The 18,301-nt window shown below is 46.9% G+C and overlaps 1 protein-coding gene across 4 annotated transcripts in view; it reads right to left on the reverse strand.

Moving 5' to 3' along the window:
• Positions 1 to 18,301, reverse strand: part of LOC147902129 (DNA polymerase lambda-like) — a 122,694-nt gene that overhangs the window by 64,825 nt on the left and 39,568 nt on the right. For all 4 annotated transcript variants that reach the window (XM_087375253.1, XM_087375252.1, XM_087375254.1 and 1 more), the window contains one exon: positions 126 to 188. In XM_087375253.1, the coding sequence (XP_087231379.1) occupies positions 126 to 188 (63 nt within the window). The remainder of the gene's footprint in view (positions 1 to 125; positions 189 to 18,301) is intronic.

An 18,301-nucleotide genomic window follows, 5' to 3' on the forward strand; every position in this document is an offset into this window, starting at 1 on the left:
AGTGTTGCCCTCGACAATGGCTCCCACTTTACTGACCTATAGATTAAAGATATTAATTGTGCAAATCAGATCTTTACATGTCATGACATTCATGATGACAGAAGGCTTAAAAGGAAATAACCAACCTGTTCATCATTTTTAAAGTGCTCCAACTTTGATAATGTTCCAGTTGTCAATATCTCATGGATCTGTAAAATAACCACATAAGAATACAATTGAGTTGAAATTCTTTATGCTGAATTCAGACTATCTTTAATGCAATATTTAGTTCCTTAAGAAGACCTTTCGGCAAAATTCAAATAGTGCAGCCTATTACATTCTCAAAAACATAATCTAATTCTTGCATTGCAGCCATGAATCTTTGCTTATTACCCATTTAAAAACATCAAGCAATCATTAGGTTCACTCTTATGCTGTAGTCATGATTCATTGATCATTGTCAATGAATAGACATCAAGGGCTCAATTAAGCCGTGGCCCGTACCTATTCCCAGCTACAAAAACGATTGCTCTTCAAAAACAAAAAACTAACAGCGAGGGCAACTCAAGAGAAAGAAAGAAAGATATATTAACGTCTTCAAAAGCCCTCGCAGGACTATGAGACAAACCGCACACATAAAAAAGGGTGCACACCAAAACATCAGTTATAGACTGAGAGTCTCTTGGAAGTGCATCTACCACTCCCTAAGTTATTATAGAGATTAGCTGCATTGTACTAGGTAATCAGCCTGTGTTACATCACTTAAGACTAAGAGTCCTTGTGGGTTTGGATTTAAAGTCTTTGATAATTGCTTCTCCATCTCTGTAGACAACCCATTTCCCTTCTTTGTGAGCATCCTTCACTTTATTCAACTCTGTGGACTTCATCTTGAGCTGAATTGGGGTGAGCTCCTCTGATATCCATACCTTGGTACCTCTCAACTTATTTGTTTGCATGAGAATCTTGATTCTTGCTTTCCTGTCATTGAGCACCACATTGGCTTGTGTCCCGATTGGAGCCACAATGGTTATGTCCTTTAAGTCCCACTCAAGCTGAGGGGTTGCTGCTATGAAGTTATCATTTTTTTCTGCCAGGCTCCTTTCATGCCAATCTTTAGGCAGTCCTCCAATGCGTAGACATCGAGCATTAGCAGCCCTTTTTTCCTGCTCTTGTACCTCTGCATATACTTCACTTTTGTCAATTTTGTTGTCCATTGTGGCTGATATTTCCTCTTTGATCGATTTGACCTCATTGGTGACCATGTCCTAGACTTTGGTTACCAACTGTGGTGCAGGTGTTGCTTCCATGTGTATCTGTAGTACTTCCTGTATGATGTCTTGCTTGCCATTGTTCTCCATCTCCTTCACTTTCTTCCTGAGAGCTGCAACAATAAGTCTGAGCTCCAACCATAATTCTGGAGAGAGAGTCCTTAGATATGGTTAATCCTTAGTTGCCATCTCCCACAGATAAAACACATTTTTTCCAAAGCCTCTCCTAGCTGAGTCAGCAAAGCAAACCTAGATTGCACAGGGTCAGCCTGACTCAGGATGAGAGAAACAAAAAGGAAGCTGCTGCAACCCGAAGCTAATCCCAACTGGACCTGCTGCTCCGAGAGCTACTTGTTGTGAGTTGAAAACGGCAAAACTTGGAGCTTCCTAGGGAAAATGCGATCGGACCATGTCCGCCTTGGAGCTGAGGCTTGGCAGCATGACTTGCTAGAGTTAGGGCTGCTGGCACATCACAATCTGTAGAGGCTTGGCGGCACGCAACTTCCTAAGGCTGGGGCAACCTCCGCGGGAGAGTAGCTAGGTGGGGAAGTCAGAGAGAGAGAGAGAGATTAACGTCCGCAAGAGACCTCACGGGTCTATGGGACAAAGTACAAAATGTCAAAAAGACTTACAACATCTGGATAAGCCAGAGGGGTGCACATCGCATCTCAGCTCGATTATTATATCACACCAATCTCTCATTAGTGTTGTTCCATCTCGATACACAGCCCATTTTCCAGCTTCACGTGCATCCTTCATTTTGGTGAGCTCGACACTCCTATGCTTGAGCTGAGTTAAGGTGAGTTCCTTAGAGATCCAAATAGAGAGAGAGAAAGAAAGTGTATTATTGTCCACTAAAGGCCAAAATGGGCCCATGGGACATCAAGAACTCTGCATACAAGATAGCACAAAATCAACGTGCCACAAAGAAGAGGCATCGTCGAATATCATACGCAATACAATGCAAGTGAAAGTACATAATGTCAAATCTGAGCCTAAATACAAAGTAAACTAGATGCAAGGAAACCGCCCCTGGGTGCAATATGGGGGGATGAGTACGATATGCCAATGCAAAGATACAAGTCCAGGTGTCACGGAGTCTGAGAACCAAAATAATACTGGAAATCCTGTCCATCGACTCTGCCTCCTGCTATGAGAGTACAAATCTGAGCAAAGGTGAGGTGAGCGGCTGGTGGGGGGGGAGAGAGAGAGAGAGAGAGAGAGAGAGAGAGTTTATTAAAGTCTTCGGAAGACCGATGGGTCTATGAGACTATGAGAATCCTGATACAAACAAACTGTGAGGGGGAGCTACTAAACAAGCATCCATACCAATGCATAATGCAAAAAGCTAGTGCTAAGACTACGCTTTAGTATCATGATGATGCATCATCCTCATCATCATAATCATCAGATCATCCAGGTGATGAGACAGTGGAAGCATGAAGTTGGCAATAGAGTGTTGCTCGCAGGCGTGGCCCTTGTCGTCTCCTGGTCATAGCTCTGCACCTAAAACGAGCCCCGACTCGAAACAGAGAAGGGATATCCCTAAGTGTAATATGTCCGTCAACCCTCTGTCTGAGCTGTCGTGTCGTTGGCTCTAGATCCCGATCATGTCGGAGCCTCGTAGTACAGAGATCCACATGCTCTAGCTGGAAGAACTCCGTGATCGAGCTCTGAGAAGGGTCTACTAAGGAGAAGGTCTGCTTCTGTCTCCATAATCGAAGTAGACGCTCATGGTGTCTGACTACCTCATGGATGAAAGTTGCCAAGCATCTCTGATCTGGATAGGAGAGAAATTCGGACAACACCCCAGAACTGTCTCTGAAAAGGCAGTAGAAGCGTCCTCAGATCTCATAGTAAACTCGGCACTTGAAAATGAAATGCTCCTACGACTCGACCTCTTGTATGTCACATAGTGTGCATATGCGCCTCTCCCCCGTTAGACCCTCTGCCCTGCCCCTCTCAATGCATAGTCTATGTGAAGAGACCCGAAACTACCCAATAGAGATCCTCAGTGAGGGAGGTAAGTGGATCTCCGTATATCCTGGTGGGTCAATAAAACCCTCCTCTGTGATATGTAAACAATGATCCCTATAGAAGCTGAGCTTCACTCGAAGCTCGCTCAGTCCCAACTAGGTCTGGAATGTGTGTAGCTGTAAAAGATCCTCGCAGATGACCTAGTTGACCTCGTGTGACAGGAGAGGAGAGAACGGCACGTCAATGCTATACACACAGAAGGGAGGGAGTCTATCCATGTGGAATCCCAATCGCTTAAACCATCTCTCTGTGCGTGCATACCAGCATCTCTGGTCAACTGCTGTGCTGATAGTGCCATAGAAGAGAACAATACTAGCCATGGTAACCTACTGCGCCCAGAAGTGCAATCCCCGTACCCCCTGACCCAATATAGGTAGGTGATAACCTGAAATACTACATCCAGCTATAGTGGGGACGACCCAAACTCAGCCTGAATGATCTGGTGAGGGACAAACAGCTTACCAAGGTTGACCTTCAAATCATGGGACTCACGGAAGGACTGTAGTGCATCAAGGTGTCTCTAGAGGCCCTCTGCTGATGAGGACAAAAGTGCCATATAGCAATATCGAGATCAACGTGCCAGCTAGAGAGCATCCATCTTCCCCCAGTGTCTGCATAACTGTCTCAAGCTCATCAATGTAGAGACCAAACAGGGTGGGTGATAAAGGACACCCTTGTTTGATCCCAATAGTGCTCATGATCTCATCTGTCCACCCCAACCTTGCCCGGACTCTACCTGAGACTCTCTCGTTAAGTGCCATGACGGCCCAAATGATCTCCTGGTCATACCCCAAATTATGTAGGCGTTGGAGGAGGCGGGCTCTCGGAACCGTATCAAAGGCCTTACGAAAATCCACAAAGCACCAATATACCCTCTGCTTTCGATCCCTCGCCTCCTCGATGATACACCTGATTCTGAGAATGTGATCCATGGTCCCATGATCGCGTCGGAATCGAACCTGTTCGGCTACTCTAAGTCCCCGGCATTCTGCGAATCGACTGACCTCAGAATCAAGCATTGATGCATAAATCTTGGACATGACATGTCCGATCATAATGGTCCTGTAGTTATCCGGGCTCACTGCCTTGTGGATGGGTAAGATAGTGTTAACAATCTAGGTGCGTGGAAACCCCAAACAAACAGCTTCATTAAAAAGCTTTGCTAAGATCGGCGGGGCTAGGAGATTAATTCGATATGTAAGGAATTTAGTGCATAGTCCCTCATGATCTTTTGCTCGGCCATTATGAACTTTCATTACCGCATCCTTCACTCCCCCTTATTGAAGAGTGTGCAGGAGGTAGGGCCGGATATATGTGAGAGGTCAGGAACTGGCTAATTTAGGATATCGTAGAGCATGCATGTATAGTTATACTAGATATGAGCGTCTGTGAATGGTGAGGGGGACCTCCCCTCTGGAAATCTCTGCCAAAAGTCCTTAGGGTCGTTACTAAACACAATGTTCAGTAGTCTCCTCGTTCCAACGAACGAAATCCAGCTTCTTCTTGCGTACCAATCGACGATACTCGCGTAGCGTCTCCGGTTTGTTCAGAAGGTTGTTTTTTGTTTCAAATCTGAGAGCTGACGGCGTAAAGCCTTGTACTCATTATCGTACCAACTATTACAAGGTACGGTCCTAGGTGGTGGTGGATAGGTCGAGCGAGCGGTGTGAGGAAAAGCGTGAAGGGCGGCCTCGTGTAGTCAGTGGGTGATCAAGTAGCACGGTCCTCTAGTAGGGGTATGAAGTCAATATATGTGAGAAGAATGTAAAGATGGGCTGAGTATATAGGTGAAAGATCACGGTCGAAACATATGTCATGATAGATGGTGTAGGCAATCTGTGGAGTGACAGATGCTATGAGGCGGGATGTAGAGATGCTAAAGAAGAGGTATGTATGATCAGCCCCTGGGGGAAGGAGGTGCGACAATAAAACCCGTGATACGAGATGTGAAGGCAGGGAATCTCATGATGTAATCAACAACGCTAGAGCCCCCTCCATGTGGGAAGCGCGTGAGACCACCTGAAGCGGGCCATCTATCAAGACCATTATAGATAATGAGATCATGCATCCTGCCTAGATCTAATAAGGCCTATCCATAATATGTGACCCGGGCTCCGCCTGTCAACCGAAACACGTATCATACCTGCTCCTTCAAGGTCAATCTCTGACAGTAGAATGGAATCATCCCTGAAGTCGAGCAGTGGAACGTGATGGGCACTTGTCCTTGCGTAGAAGTCCCCAACTAGGAGGACTTCCTCGCCGTTGCTCGAGAAGTCGACAATGGATTGATAAAGAGCTGCATATGGTGATGTCTCAGCCTCCTCTCGGATATCTCGAGCAAAATGGGAGATCTCGGGAGGGAAGTAGCATACTACAATGAACAAATACCGGCTGTCCATGGGTCGGATCTGGATCCAAAGAAATCTAGAGTCTATCTTACTCTGCTCTACTGAGATGGTTCCCAAAAGGGTGGACCTACAAAGGACTGCTATTCCTCCTAACCCTCATACTCCCCATGTGCCTCTCGTCTCATCTTTGTAAGCCAACTCCCACGCGTACCCGCTGACCACTGCGAGTGGGCGCTTTGGACTCTTCTGTGTCTCTATATAAAAGACTATGTCATGACCTGTATAGGATTCTGAGAAGTTCCTTAGTTCTGGCCATAAGGTACCAATGACCATTGCAGTTCCAAATGGTACAAGATAGGGGCTCGGAGGTCTAAGTCTCATAGACCCTGCCTCCCTATGTGGGGGGGAGGTGGGTGCCCGACGAGGCCTCTAAGAAGTCGTCCATCTCGAACCACCGCCCACTTTCCATCCTTGCGGGCCTGATCCTGTTGCTGTAACAGAGTGCGCCTCTCCTCAACCTGTAGGGAGATTAGATCCTCATCCATGGAGATCAATGGCCGATCCCGTAAGACCGACCTATGCCGTAGAGCTGAAAGTCGTGCCTGTTTGTCATGGAATCGTATGATAAGGGGCTGCTCTCGGTTATGAGTTCGCCTTCTTAGCCTCCTTTCACTCCCTTATCTTTGTTGCCTTGCTTTCATGGTTTCCACCCCCTCTCATGTGCTCCCTCCCATCCTGTACTTACCCACTTTTGTCGTGGTCTTCTCTCTCGATGTCTCCCTTTATGTTGGACTAGTGGTGCTCTCTAGCTAGTATGCTCTACCACCTAGACTTATTCCTAGCTCAAGCATTAAACACCGTTTTTGTCTCAGGGTGATGCACATCCATAAATAAACACGTCCCTAAGTGTGTTATGCGAACAAGTACTTATCGGATGGGCGCGCCACATTGCATGAAACTCAATACCACCTAGGTCGAGGTGCATGCAGAGTATTGTGCCCATCAGATATGCTATGCATGGTCGATCACACATTATACACCGTTTTTTCCCAAGTGTTATGCACAACCGTCAAAAAATGCGCTCCCAAGTGTGTTAAAACATACTTATGGGATGGGTGCGCCACTTTTCATGCAAGTAAATACAACCTGGATAGAGGCCTCTCAGCTACCCCCAAAGTAGTGGCCACGAATGCAATCGCATCGCTCATCGGTGTAGCCTCAGTGCATGGGATGCCACGGGAATGATGTTGAGAGCCTTACTAGCTCTGTGCTGTTGCTCCATGAGAGAAACGGTTTCCTTCGCAAGTTCCCGTTCGGCCACATCGACCCATCTGGAAGTCTCCTCGATTACATATTGCATGCTCGCAATCTGTGCCTCAACTACTAGGGCACTCCTCGATTAATGTCCTCAGGAGACCTTGCGGCCTATGGAAATGGATCAATCATGAGAGTGGACCAAAGCCAAGTCCCTCCTGAAGGAGGCAATGGTATCGTCCTTGGATCTCATAGTAGGCTAGACACGCGCATAGAAAATACTCCTCTGTCTCGATCTCCCCCATCGTGCACAATCTACAAGTCCATTGCTCTCTGGGTATGCCTACAGCTCTCCCTTCCTCAATCCTCAGCTCATGTGACAAGACTCGCATCTGTCCCATAGCAATCCTCAATTCGTGTGAGACACCTCTATCCTAGAGGTACTGGGGCTTGATAATGAGTCCATCCTCCGATACTCTCAAGAAATGGTCGTGATAGAACTGGATCTTGGTGGGAAACTCCTGGTTCCCCCCCCCCAAGTCCGAGACATAAAGCTAGAGGAGGTCTAACCGTATGATACGGTTCATCTCGTCTCGTGGGATCGACTTTGGCGATAAATCCTTGCTATACTGAAATGGGGAGAGTTAGTCCATCTGAATACCAAGTCTGGCAAACTAAGCGAAAACGAGTGCATACCATGATGTGCTGCCCCCGTTCTCTGCTAGTCGTCTAGATGACTCAAGTGCCAGCATCGGCAATCTCCAACTGGGTAGCTCCTAGACTCTGTGCAAAAAAATCACTCTGTGAAAGATAGCATCGATCTGAAGTGGTGTCATAGTGAACTCTGCCTGTATGATCTAATGTGGGAATAAGGTCTTACTCCGAATCATCCTAGATCCCATGGTAACCTATAGCCTCTCAAATTTTGTCCACTCTGTCGCTAGAAGGTCACACCCCCAGAATGGTGCTGCATACATAGCCGCCAACCTCACTAGGGTGTCGAAAATCCAGCCTTCGTTGGTGGATCCTGGAAGTGAGCCTGGAAGCACTGTCTGTCTAGTCAGGCTAGAGTACCCCATCCTCGTGAGTCATGTTCTGGCTAAGTGGGTCATCGTGAAGACTGGTCCTGTGAAAACTACCCCCACGTATGTGTAGGACTACACTATCTCCACTGACTCCCCTCGGTAATGAAGCTCTATCGGCGAAGTACTGCTGTGTTGAAGATCATAATCTTGGTTTTCCCAAGGTTAGCTGTCAGGTCTCTCTCTTTGCAAAACACCTCCAGGGCCTCTAAGTGTCTCTATAGCCCCTATACTGAAGATGATATGAGGACTATGCCATCCGCATATAGTAATATATGTATCATCAAATCAGCAAGCAGTGATCCCTCACCTCCTAGGCGGTCTATGAAGGATGTGATCTCATCAATGTAGAGTCCGAAAAGGGTCGGTGAAAGGGGGCATCCCTGCTTCACCCCGATCGTGCTCTCAACCCAATTTGATAGGTCTCCTCGGGTAGGGAGTCTCCCTCTGACAGACTCATATAGGCTCATCACTCCCCAAATCAAGATCTCTGGAATTTGCATCTCCTGTAACCTCCTGATCCTACAAGATTGTGGGATAGTGTCGAAGGCCTTTCGAAAGTCTACAAAGCGAGCGTAGACTTTTTAACATCCCAAACTCGCCTCCTCAATGATAGCCCTCAGGGTAAAGATGTGATCTAGGGTGGAGTGTTGTCTCCGAAAGTCTCCCTCTGACCTAGGGCCCTCTGCCCATGGGCCTCCGTGTGGCCATTGATCTCTCTCTCTAGAACTGAATCATAGATCTTGGCCAAGGTGTGGCCAATCATGAGGGTACAGTAGTTCTCAGTGTCCACGGGATCACCTACTTTGTGTATTGGTACAATGGTGGTAATGCTCCAAGCAGGTGGAAGTCGTGGCATACCGCATGGTTGAACATCTGTGCTAGGATCGGAGTCAAGACCTCCTGTCTGTGTGCGAAATGCTCAGTTCGTAGCCCCTCATGATCATGTGCTCTCCGGTTGTGAAGTCGATGGAGTGCAGCCCGTACATTCTGCCCGTACATTCTATGCAGTGAATAAATGACAAGTAGTGGGTCTAAGCATTAAGCACATGTCTAGTGGTGCATCTGTGATGGGAATAGGTGACTTCCCCTCCGATAGAAGCCCCCATCCAATGGTAGGGTCTCCCCCGCGAAATGAATTGATCACCTCTTCCATCCTATGCATTAGGAAAGCCCGCCTCTTATGACGTTCAGTCATCGAGAGATCCACTGCACCTCAGGCGACACCAAATGTCCCAGGGCTAGCTAATGTGTGAGGTGAGCTCTCATCTCTCTGCATCGTCATCATACCAGGGATTTTGGGGCATCTTCCCAACTAGGGCATGTGTAGATCGAGTCATGGGGAAGGACCTGATAGTAGCATCCTATACTACGAGACAAGGGTGTCCGAGGCATGGGAAAGATCTCCATCATCTCTAAGTAGTGAGCTGGGAGCTCCTGGGCTAATCGGCTCACATAGACAAGATCAAGGGCATGATCAAAGTGGACCTAGACCTAAGTGGGTGTGGGATGGACCCTCCTAGTAGCTAGCAGAGCAGTTGATAAACAAAAGGCTAGGTACGAGTGGTCAGGACCGAGTGGGGGGGGGAGGCACAATAAAATCATGTATCCATGAGGCGAAGACTAAGGGACCCTGGTCAGCACCGAGTGGGGGGGGAGGCACAATAAAATCATGTATCCGTGAGGCGAAGGCTAAAGGACCCACTAGATATTTCACTGTGCTCTTCCCCCCACCATGTGGGAAGCAAGTGAGCTTGCCAGATGGTGGCCATCTCTGGAGACCATTATATATGATCAAATTATGAACTGCCCCTAAATCAAGTAGGTGTCGCCCGTATGCTGTCACAAATGTTGTGTCTGCTGAGTGCCTCACTATCCCAAGCTCTACTGCATCTAGTTCTGGCACTATGAGAGAATCAGATGAAAAACCCAGCAGACCTACTTGTCTATCTCTTGTGCGTGCATTGAAGTCACCAAGAAGTAGGATATCACCTTGCCTGGAGAATTCAATGATGCCATTATGTATCGTCTCATATGGGCTGTGTCCCTCTATAGCGACCTCATGTGCATATGATGATGTATCTGGGGGAAAATAGCACATTGCGATGAAAATCGGTCGTGTATCTGATAGTTGGATTCATATCCACATATGCCGAGCGTGCTCCTCTCTCCGTACCACAGATATGAGTGATCTCGTGTGATCTGAAAAGGACAGGCACCCCTCCAAACCCTCGTACCCCACTCTCTCTCCTCATCTCCTTCCTATGGGCTGACTCCCAATCATAGCCTCTCAGTGTGGGCAGTCCTCTCTTTGGGCTCTCATGTGTCTTGGTGTAGAAGATCATGTCTCTACCGGTGTATGTTTCTGAGAAACCTCCCAGGTCAGACCAGAGGGTGCAATTGCAATTCCATACTGCCATCTTCAGGTTATTCTCCACCTCCGTTCCGGGAGGTAGACACCGTCATGTGCTATCCATTCTCCCTTCTCTCCTTTATGTATTTTTTGCTCTCTCTTCCATCTGCATTTTACATAATTGGTTTGTCCATTCCTTTTGCATCTCCCCTTGCCATTTCTTCATATCATATTGCAATCGGGCAAGCAGATTTGAGAGCTCATCTTTCTTAGTTTCTTCCAGCTTCGTTTGTAGGCATTCAATCTCAACATCTTGCATTTTACACACTTCCTTGATTAATGATATGCATCCTTTGGCATTGGTGTCCTCCACTTTCTTCCCTTAGTCCATATGACACTATATTTTCTTTCCTTTTCACCTCTTGTTTTCTGGTCTAGTGAGATATCCATTGTGTAGGAGCTGATGCTGATTTTTACTTTCTTGTTGCAGGTCCGAATGACCCGTTGTGGTACAACGGAACAATGGAGCAGTCGGGGTGTAGGTATTTTATGGGCCTGGAACAGAGGGTTCTTGGGCCTAGAATAGGCAGCAGGGCCTCTTGCAGGCCACGAGCAATGCGCGTCTCTTATAGGCCTTCCTAGCTGGCGCTTGAAAAAATTGTTTGTAGGTCTGCTCGTAGGTTTGAGGTTGTATGCAGGTCAGCACCACTGGTTGAACACCCCTCGGGTGTGGCAGGGTTAACACCTCCCGGGTATGATACGGTGTGACAGGGTAACACCTCCCAGGTGTGACACAATCGTCATGGGGCAAGGCAGCGTCGAAGGAGCAGGTTTGAGTCGTGATGACCAGGAGCAGGTGTGATGGGTAGTCATGGCACATGGTGCCCCGTACAAGTCCGTGGGCAGGGCGGCATCGATAGAGCAGCCCCTCTGATATGACATTGTTGTAGCACATACTGGCTCCTCATATAGGCCCGTAGCAAGGCATCTCCCCTTGCCATTTCTTCATATCATATTGCAATCGGGCAAGCAGATTTGAGAGCTCATCTTTCTTAGTTTCTTCCAGCTTCGTTTGTAGGCATTCAATCTCAACATCTTGCATTTTACACACTTCCTTGATTAATGATATGCATCCTTTGGCATTGGTGTCCTCCACTTTCTTCCCTTAGTCCATATGACACTATATTTTCTTTCCTTTTCACCTCTTGTTTTCTGGTCTAGTGAGATATCCATTGTGTAGGAGCTGATGCTGATTTTTACTTTCTTGTTGCAGGTCCGAATGACCCGTTGTGGTACAACGGAACAATGGAGCAGTCGGGGTGTAGGTATTTTATGGGCCTGGAACAGAGGGTTCTTGGGCCTAGAATAGGCAGCAGGGCCTCTTGCCGGCCACGAGCAATGCGCGTCTCTTATAGGCCTTCCTAGCTGGCGCTTAAAAAAATTGTTTGTAGGTCTGCTCGTAGGTTTGAGGTTGTATGCAGGTCAGCACCACTGGTTGAACACCCCTCGGGTGTGGCAGGGTTAACACCTCCCGGGTATGATACGGTGTGACAGGGTAACACCTCCCAGGTGTGACACAATCGTCATGGGGCAAGGCAGCGTCGAAGGAGCAGGTTTGAGTCGTGATGACCAGGAGCAGGTGTGATGGGTAGTCATGGCACATGGTGCCCCGTACAAGTCCGTGGGCAGGGCGGCATCGATAGAGCAGCCCCTCTTATATGACATTGTTGTAGCACATACTGGCTCCTCATATAGGCCCGTAGCAAGGCAGCGTCAATGGAGCAGGAGCGACGTCTTTAGAGGAGCATGGCGACGTGAGATATGATATGATTGTATTAACATCCGTGTGAGACCCTTCAAGATCTATGGGACTAGCAATCACTATTAACTAATAGTGATCCCTTACATCCAATGCGAGAAAAATCTTATAGACTTGTCATCTAGTGAGTACTTGTTGGGCTAGCTTGTGAGCTAGAACCAATTCCTTGTTGCAATGTTCCGAAATCTCTTTTAAGTATCTTCCTAGCTTTTTGGCTCGCTGCTCCAGCAGATTTTTAGATCTTTGCTTCCCCCATAGCCTTCTCTGATGTGCACGTATGCTCTACATCTCAAAAGTACATGCTGCTCGTTTTCCCTAACTCCCCTATTAGGAATCGTTTATGTAAAGTTTCTTTTCTTTCCAAGTGAATCCTAGACAGCCCAGGTGCCCAAGCGGGGCACCCATAAAGGATTACTGTCTGCACAAGCATGGTGTGCAGAAACTCTCATTTCCCAATTCCACAGATGTGGCTTTCTGCATTTATTTTGGAAGCTATATACAGCTTTTAGACCTCCCAAAATCCTCCTTTCCACGCATGCGTTAGATTTGTAGTTGGTGGTGAAATCCAGCCCTAAATATTTATATGAGTTGACTACTTCCAAGGAATCCCCTCCAAATGTGACATCCACTTGTTTGTTACGTGTCTCGATGACCAAAACCTTCGACTTGTCTATATTGACATGCATTCCCGCATCAAAACTCTCTTAGTGCATCAAGATGTGCTTGCAGGCTCTCCTTGTTCTTTGCAAAGAATACCACATCATCTACATAGATAAGCATTAACAAAGTGTACCCCGCAATCTGAACACCTTCTTGCTGTGTATTCTCATCCACTCTCTCAATTCATCGATAAAAAGTTGGTGATAGGGGGCAGCCTTGTTTAACCCCTATGTCACTCCTTATTACAGCTTTCCCCTTGGAGCATGATCCATCTACTAGCACTTGTGCTAACTCCTCTAGAACCTTCTCATAGAGTTGGTACGTGGCTTCTCTGAGTTCTCGAGGGAAGCTTTTCCAATCTTTCCCATAGCCTCTTTCGCGGCACTGTGTCGAAGGCTTTCTTGAAATCTACAAAACAGCAGTACACACCCTCTTTCCTACCATTGACTCCTTCAGTTGCAGCCTGTATGGCAACCAGATGATCAACCATTGAGTGCTTGGGGCGGAACCCTGCCTGGGATGGCGCCCTCACTCCTTGTTCTTCCGACCATTTGCTGATTTTTTTGCTCAAGGATCGTGCCATATAACTTTGTCATTAGGCTGCTTCCCATGATTGTCAGATAATTCTTTGCCATCTTGCTATCTACCCCCTTATCGATCGGTATAATTATGCTTATCTGCCAATCTATTGGGAACCCTTCCTCTAGAGACATGTTCATAAGCCTTGCAAGCATTTTCTTTGTTTTCTCCCCTCCCCATGTTGAGGGCATTGGACTTTGTGCCATCGCTGCCTCGATCTCTGGAAATTTGAAATCTGATTTTCGAGGTGTCTTCTTGCACTTTGCAGCTTTGTGTGTCGATTTGCAGGTCCTGGCAGACCCGTACCTATTTGTGGGTGGCGTGGAAGGGGCTGAGAATCCACCCCCTGCCCTGGGCCTATGTTTGCAAGCCTTGAGGGGGTCTAGAGGGTGCGAGGGCTAGTAGCAAGGCCCCTGGGCTTGTACTTGCAGGTGCCTGTGCGCCAAGTGGAGGGGCGGGGTCATAGGCCTCATAGGCGTATTCTGTGGCAGCAGCAGCAGCCTGACCAGGGCCAATCACGGGGGTCGCAACAGAACAGGGTGAGCAAGAGGACCCGCGATGGGACGTAGCAGCAACAGAGTGTGTTGCGACGGGAGATAGGGGGTGCCGCACGACGGGATGCAGCAGGCAGAGGTGCCGCTGATAGGTTTAAAAATGTATAAATTTTTTGTGCACTTCATGTACATAAGGGTAGGCACTTAGGTGTGCATAGTAGCTAGTTTGGGGACTTTTGGATTGAGAGGGAGCTCTTCTACAAGTTACCATGAATTGACGTAAATATTTCAAGTTATTAAAGTGAGTTTGACAGGGACCTCAATGGGAGATGATGAGATGCATTGTGGGTGCCACGCATCCAGAGCACATGGTATCCAATGTGTCACAGTGTTCATTGTGGATGACATATGTCCGTCATTGTAGTCCTTTGCTAACTGCCCATATTGTCATGAGTGATGTTCCGTATTGTGGTGAAGTCATGCAAGTATTCATGTATGGGTTGGGGCTGATTTATGTGTGGGCATGTATGCATTGAATGCCTTGCTTGAAGGTTATGTGCAAAGGGTGGTGCCTAAGATTGGGATTTGGGGATTAATTGCCTTGGTCTAAGTTTTGGGGGAAGCGAAAGGAGAGTGGTAAATTGCATGTGGCGATGTGGCTGGAAATTTTGGAAGGTTAGCATGTGCATGCAAGGTGGCTACATGATTCTAATTTCCAAGCTTCTAGATGACGAAACGGCAATGGCACGCGGGATTGCACTAGCTGGAAAATTCTAGGAAATGCATAGTGACCTGAGGAGAATGAATGGGAATCTATTGCTTGGCATGAGCGTCAACAACAGATGAAGCACCCATTCCGTATGATTGTGAACTGTCAGGAGCTAGCAGCTATCTATGTTTCCGAAGCTGGTCGTTGTGTTAGCTGACTTGGAGTATGGATTGTTATACGGTGTCTTCTACGCTAGGTGCTGAAGTCACAAATCTGTACGTACATTGTTTCCAGGCTCTTGAGGGATTGTTGCGGGTTGATGGATTTACATGGGCGTGAATGATCATCGATGCAGATTTCCAGCAGCCAATAGACACTGCCTTGTGCTGAACACTAAGGCTTTTCAGTTTCCCGTGTGTGTTGAGAGAGTTGGCCATGTGTGAGCCTCACATGGGTTTTGGGAGGTCGATGCTTCTGTGAAGGGCTGATTATCACAAGTTGTACAAAGGTCTTGTCTTGGGGGCTGGTTGTGCGTCAAATGTCTATTTGTGCGTGCAACTCCTTTGAGAGGGATTGAGCATTCAAAACTTTCTTGTTGAGCTGTGCGAGAGATTGCTTCATTGTCTATGTGCTCTAGATACCCATTGTGGATACCTGTGCATACGCTCATTTCCTATTGAGCTCCACACTACTGCTGATCCCGTTGGTGTCCTGGCTACATCTTCAACTATGAATTGGTAATAGAATATTTTCCAGACTTTTCCCCTTCTTTTGCTTATCACCGTGACAGGGGAGGAGTGTGAGGGGCCAGGGGCTGAGGGAGGGGGCGGAGGCGGCTAAGGGAGGGGCTGAGAGAGAGAGAGAGAGAGAGAGAGAGAGAGAGAGGGAAAGAAAGAAAGAAAGAAAGTTTATTAAAGTCTTCGGAAGGCCGATGGGTCTATGAGACTATGAAAATCCTGGTATAAACTAGCTATGAGGGTGGAGCTACTAAACGAGCATCCATACTAATGCAGAATGCAAAAAATACAAAAATGATAGTACTAAAAGTACAACATAGTCATATCAGTGGTCAACTAGCTATCAATCTCATCATCATCATCATCATCATCATCATCGTCGTCTTCAGGACATCAAGGTGGATGAGGCAATGGAGGCATGAAATCGGCGACAGTGTTGTTGGCTGCTCACGGGTGTGGCCCTATGACGTCTCTTGGTAATCCCCGTACTCCCTGACTCAATATAGATAAGTAATGACCTTAAATGCCGCATCTAGCTGTAACGGGGATGACCCAAACTCAGCTTGAATGATCTGGTGAGGAACGGATGGCCTACCCCAAATCATCCGCGATAGCATGAGAGCCTATAGCCGCTCCACACGAGCCCACTCTATATCCGACAAATATGGCCCCAAGCAAGGGCGGCCATACATCCCCGCCGCTGGGCGGATCAAGGAGTTAAAAAGCAGCCCCTTGGTCCATGTGATCAGGTGGTCTGGCTAAAAAAACTCCATAATTGTACTCTAATATGAGTCTGTATGTATGTCATGTCCTTGTCTCTACAATTTACGCAAGCGCTCTCTGTGCCTAACACCTCATGCATGAAGGTGGCCAGGATTCTGTGATTTGGAAAGGAGAAAGAAAGAAAGTCTATTAACGTCCACTGGAGACCAAAAGGTCTATGGGATAGTAAGAAACCCTCTAGTACATCTGCTTTAGGGAGGGCACATGGCAGCTCCCAAGGAGTGCAAAAAGCCTTTTTATTTTAGAGTGCCTACATAATAGTCTGAAAGAGTAAACAGCCATACATCAGTTTAAGACTGAGAGTCTTTTGGTCTTGATTAAACTCTCTGATTAGGGCTATGCCTTCACGGTAAATTGCTCATTTTCCATCCTTTCTGGCAGCCTTGACTTTAGCTAATTCAATTGCCTTATTCTTGAGTTGAGCTTGTGTAAGCTCCTCTTCTATCCATACTTTGGTACCCTTCAGCTTATAAGATTGTCGTAGAAGCTTGATCTGCATATCTTTGACTTCAGTGGGAGATGCAGAAAGAGGGATGAAGAGGCTTCCGGAAGTGTGTGTTAAACATATCTTCAAAGGTCTAAATGTGGTGACCATGAATATTGTGTATAGGTGCATAACTTGGGAAAATTAAGGCGGTGGTGACGATCAGCTGCCTTCTTTTGCTTTGCCTCAGTCTTTTGGAGAGCTTGCTTCACATTCTGATATGCCACATCCATGCTCTCAACATACTTATCAGCCTCAAAAATCTTCTCCTTAGTATGCAACATAGGCGAGACTTTCCTCCCTTCTTCCACTATCTCAAATGGAGCCTTACCGATGGAAGTATGCATGGTGTTTTTACAAGCAAACTCCACTAATGGAAAACACTGCTCCCATTGTTGTCTCATGCTTAGACACATAACATTTCAGCAAATCAAGTATAGTGGAATTAGCCTCTTCAGAGTGCCCATCTGTTTAAGGATGAAAAGAAGATGAAAACTTCAAAGTAGTGTCCATATTCTCGAAAGCCCTCTTCAAAACAAACTCATCATGCGCGTATCTTTGGCACTAACGATAGACTGAGGCATCCCATGATATTTAAAGATCTTCTGCATGAACAATCTTGCCATGTGATCCGCTGTAATTTCTTCCTCCCTGGAATGAAATGTGCTTGCTTGCTGAATCAGCATATAATAGTCCAAAGGCCATCATTCCCCATAGGTGTCCTAGGAGATGTTACCTATTAAGTCCACCTGGCTCATGATCTCTTCCTGCTAGGCTGTACAAACCTTGTATGGTGGCATGTTTGATGGGCTGCAACTTGATATTACATCTACACCACGATCTTCAGGCCTCTCGGCGGGTGGAAGTTCCCCTGGCAAAGAATCGGAAAAACTGTCCCCAAACTGATTTAGGAAACCTGTCCGCTCTTTATCTAGCTTAGATAAAACAATTTGCGGATTGTCAAACTCAATATCCTTTACAAAAACTAAGTACGCAAAAATATGACTTTTCATTACTGAAGAAATTGCAGATTAGAGACTGACTCTCCCTTGAGTTTGACATCCAATACATGGGTCTTCCCTCTATGCATCAGGGAAGCTTTCCGATTAGAAGTGTCCAGCATAGCATGCACCCTATGACACCATGGCACCCCTAGCAGAACATAACAGGCCTCTAATGGAGCCAAGCTTGCCTCACTCATAGGCCCCATCTCTTCTGCACGGATTCCAAGTTTGCCTACCAACTCAGGGGAACTAAAATTTGCACGAGCCCTTGGATCAAAGAGATCAATGCCGTTTGATATCTCACTTTGCCCCATGCCCTGCATAACTCTGAAGCATCCCCATTTGGCTGCTCGCCAATCACTTTAGGCTTAACCCTATACTCGGCTCAAGCTTCTTGCCTTTCAGCTTGCATTTTGGGCATTCCCTTGCCATGTGCCCCTCTTCCTTGCAGTGAAAGCACTTATTAGCATCCATTAAGGCTTTCCTCTCCTCACGTGACAGCCAATTAAACCCCGGCCTATCACACTTTCTCCCCTTATTAAACGGAGCCTTTGAAGCATTCTCTGGCTCCCTTGCTCTTTTGAAAGTGCTTGTTTTTCCAAGCGACAACGCATCAGCAATAGTTGCATTTTCAATCAGTTGGGACATATTTATGACCCTTGTCTTTGTGCAATAATCCTTGATCTCTTTAGGCAACCCATAGCAGTATTT

The sequence above is a fragment of the Dipteris shenzhenensis genome, chromosome 5 (genome assembly GCF_047967505.1).
Source record: "Dipteris shenzhenensis isolate YYH24624 ecotype China chromosome 5, Dip_SZ_1.0, whole genome shotgun sequence".
In the NCBI taxonomy this organism is placed as follows: domain Eukaryota; kingdom Viridiplantae; phylum Streptophyta; class Polypodiopsida; order Gleicheniales; family Dipteridaceae; genus Dipteris; species Dipteris shenzhenensis.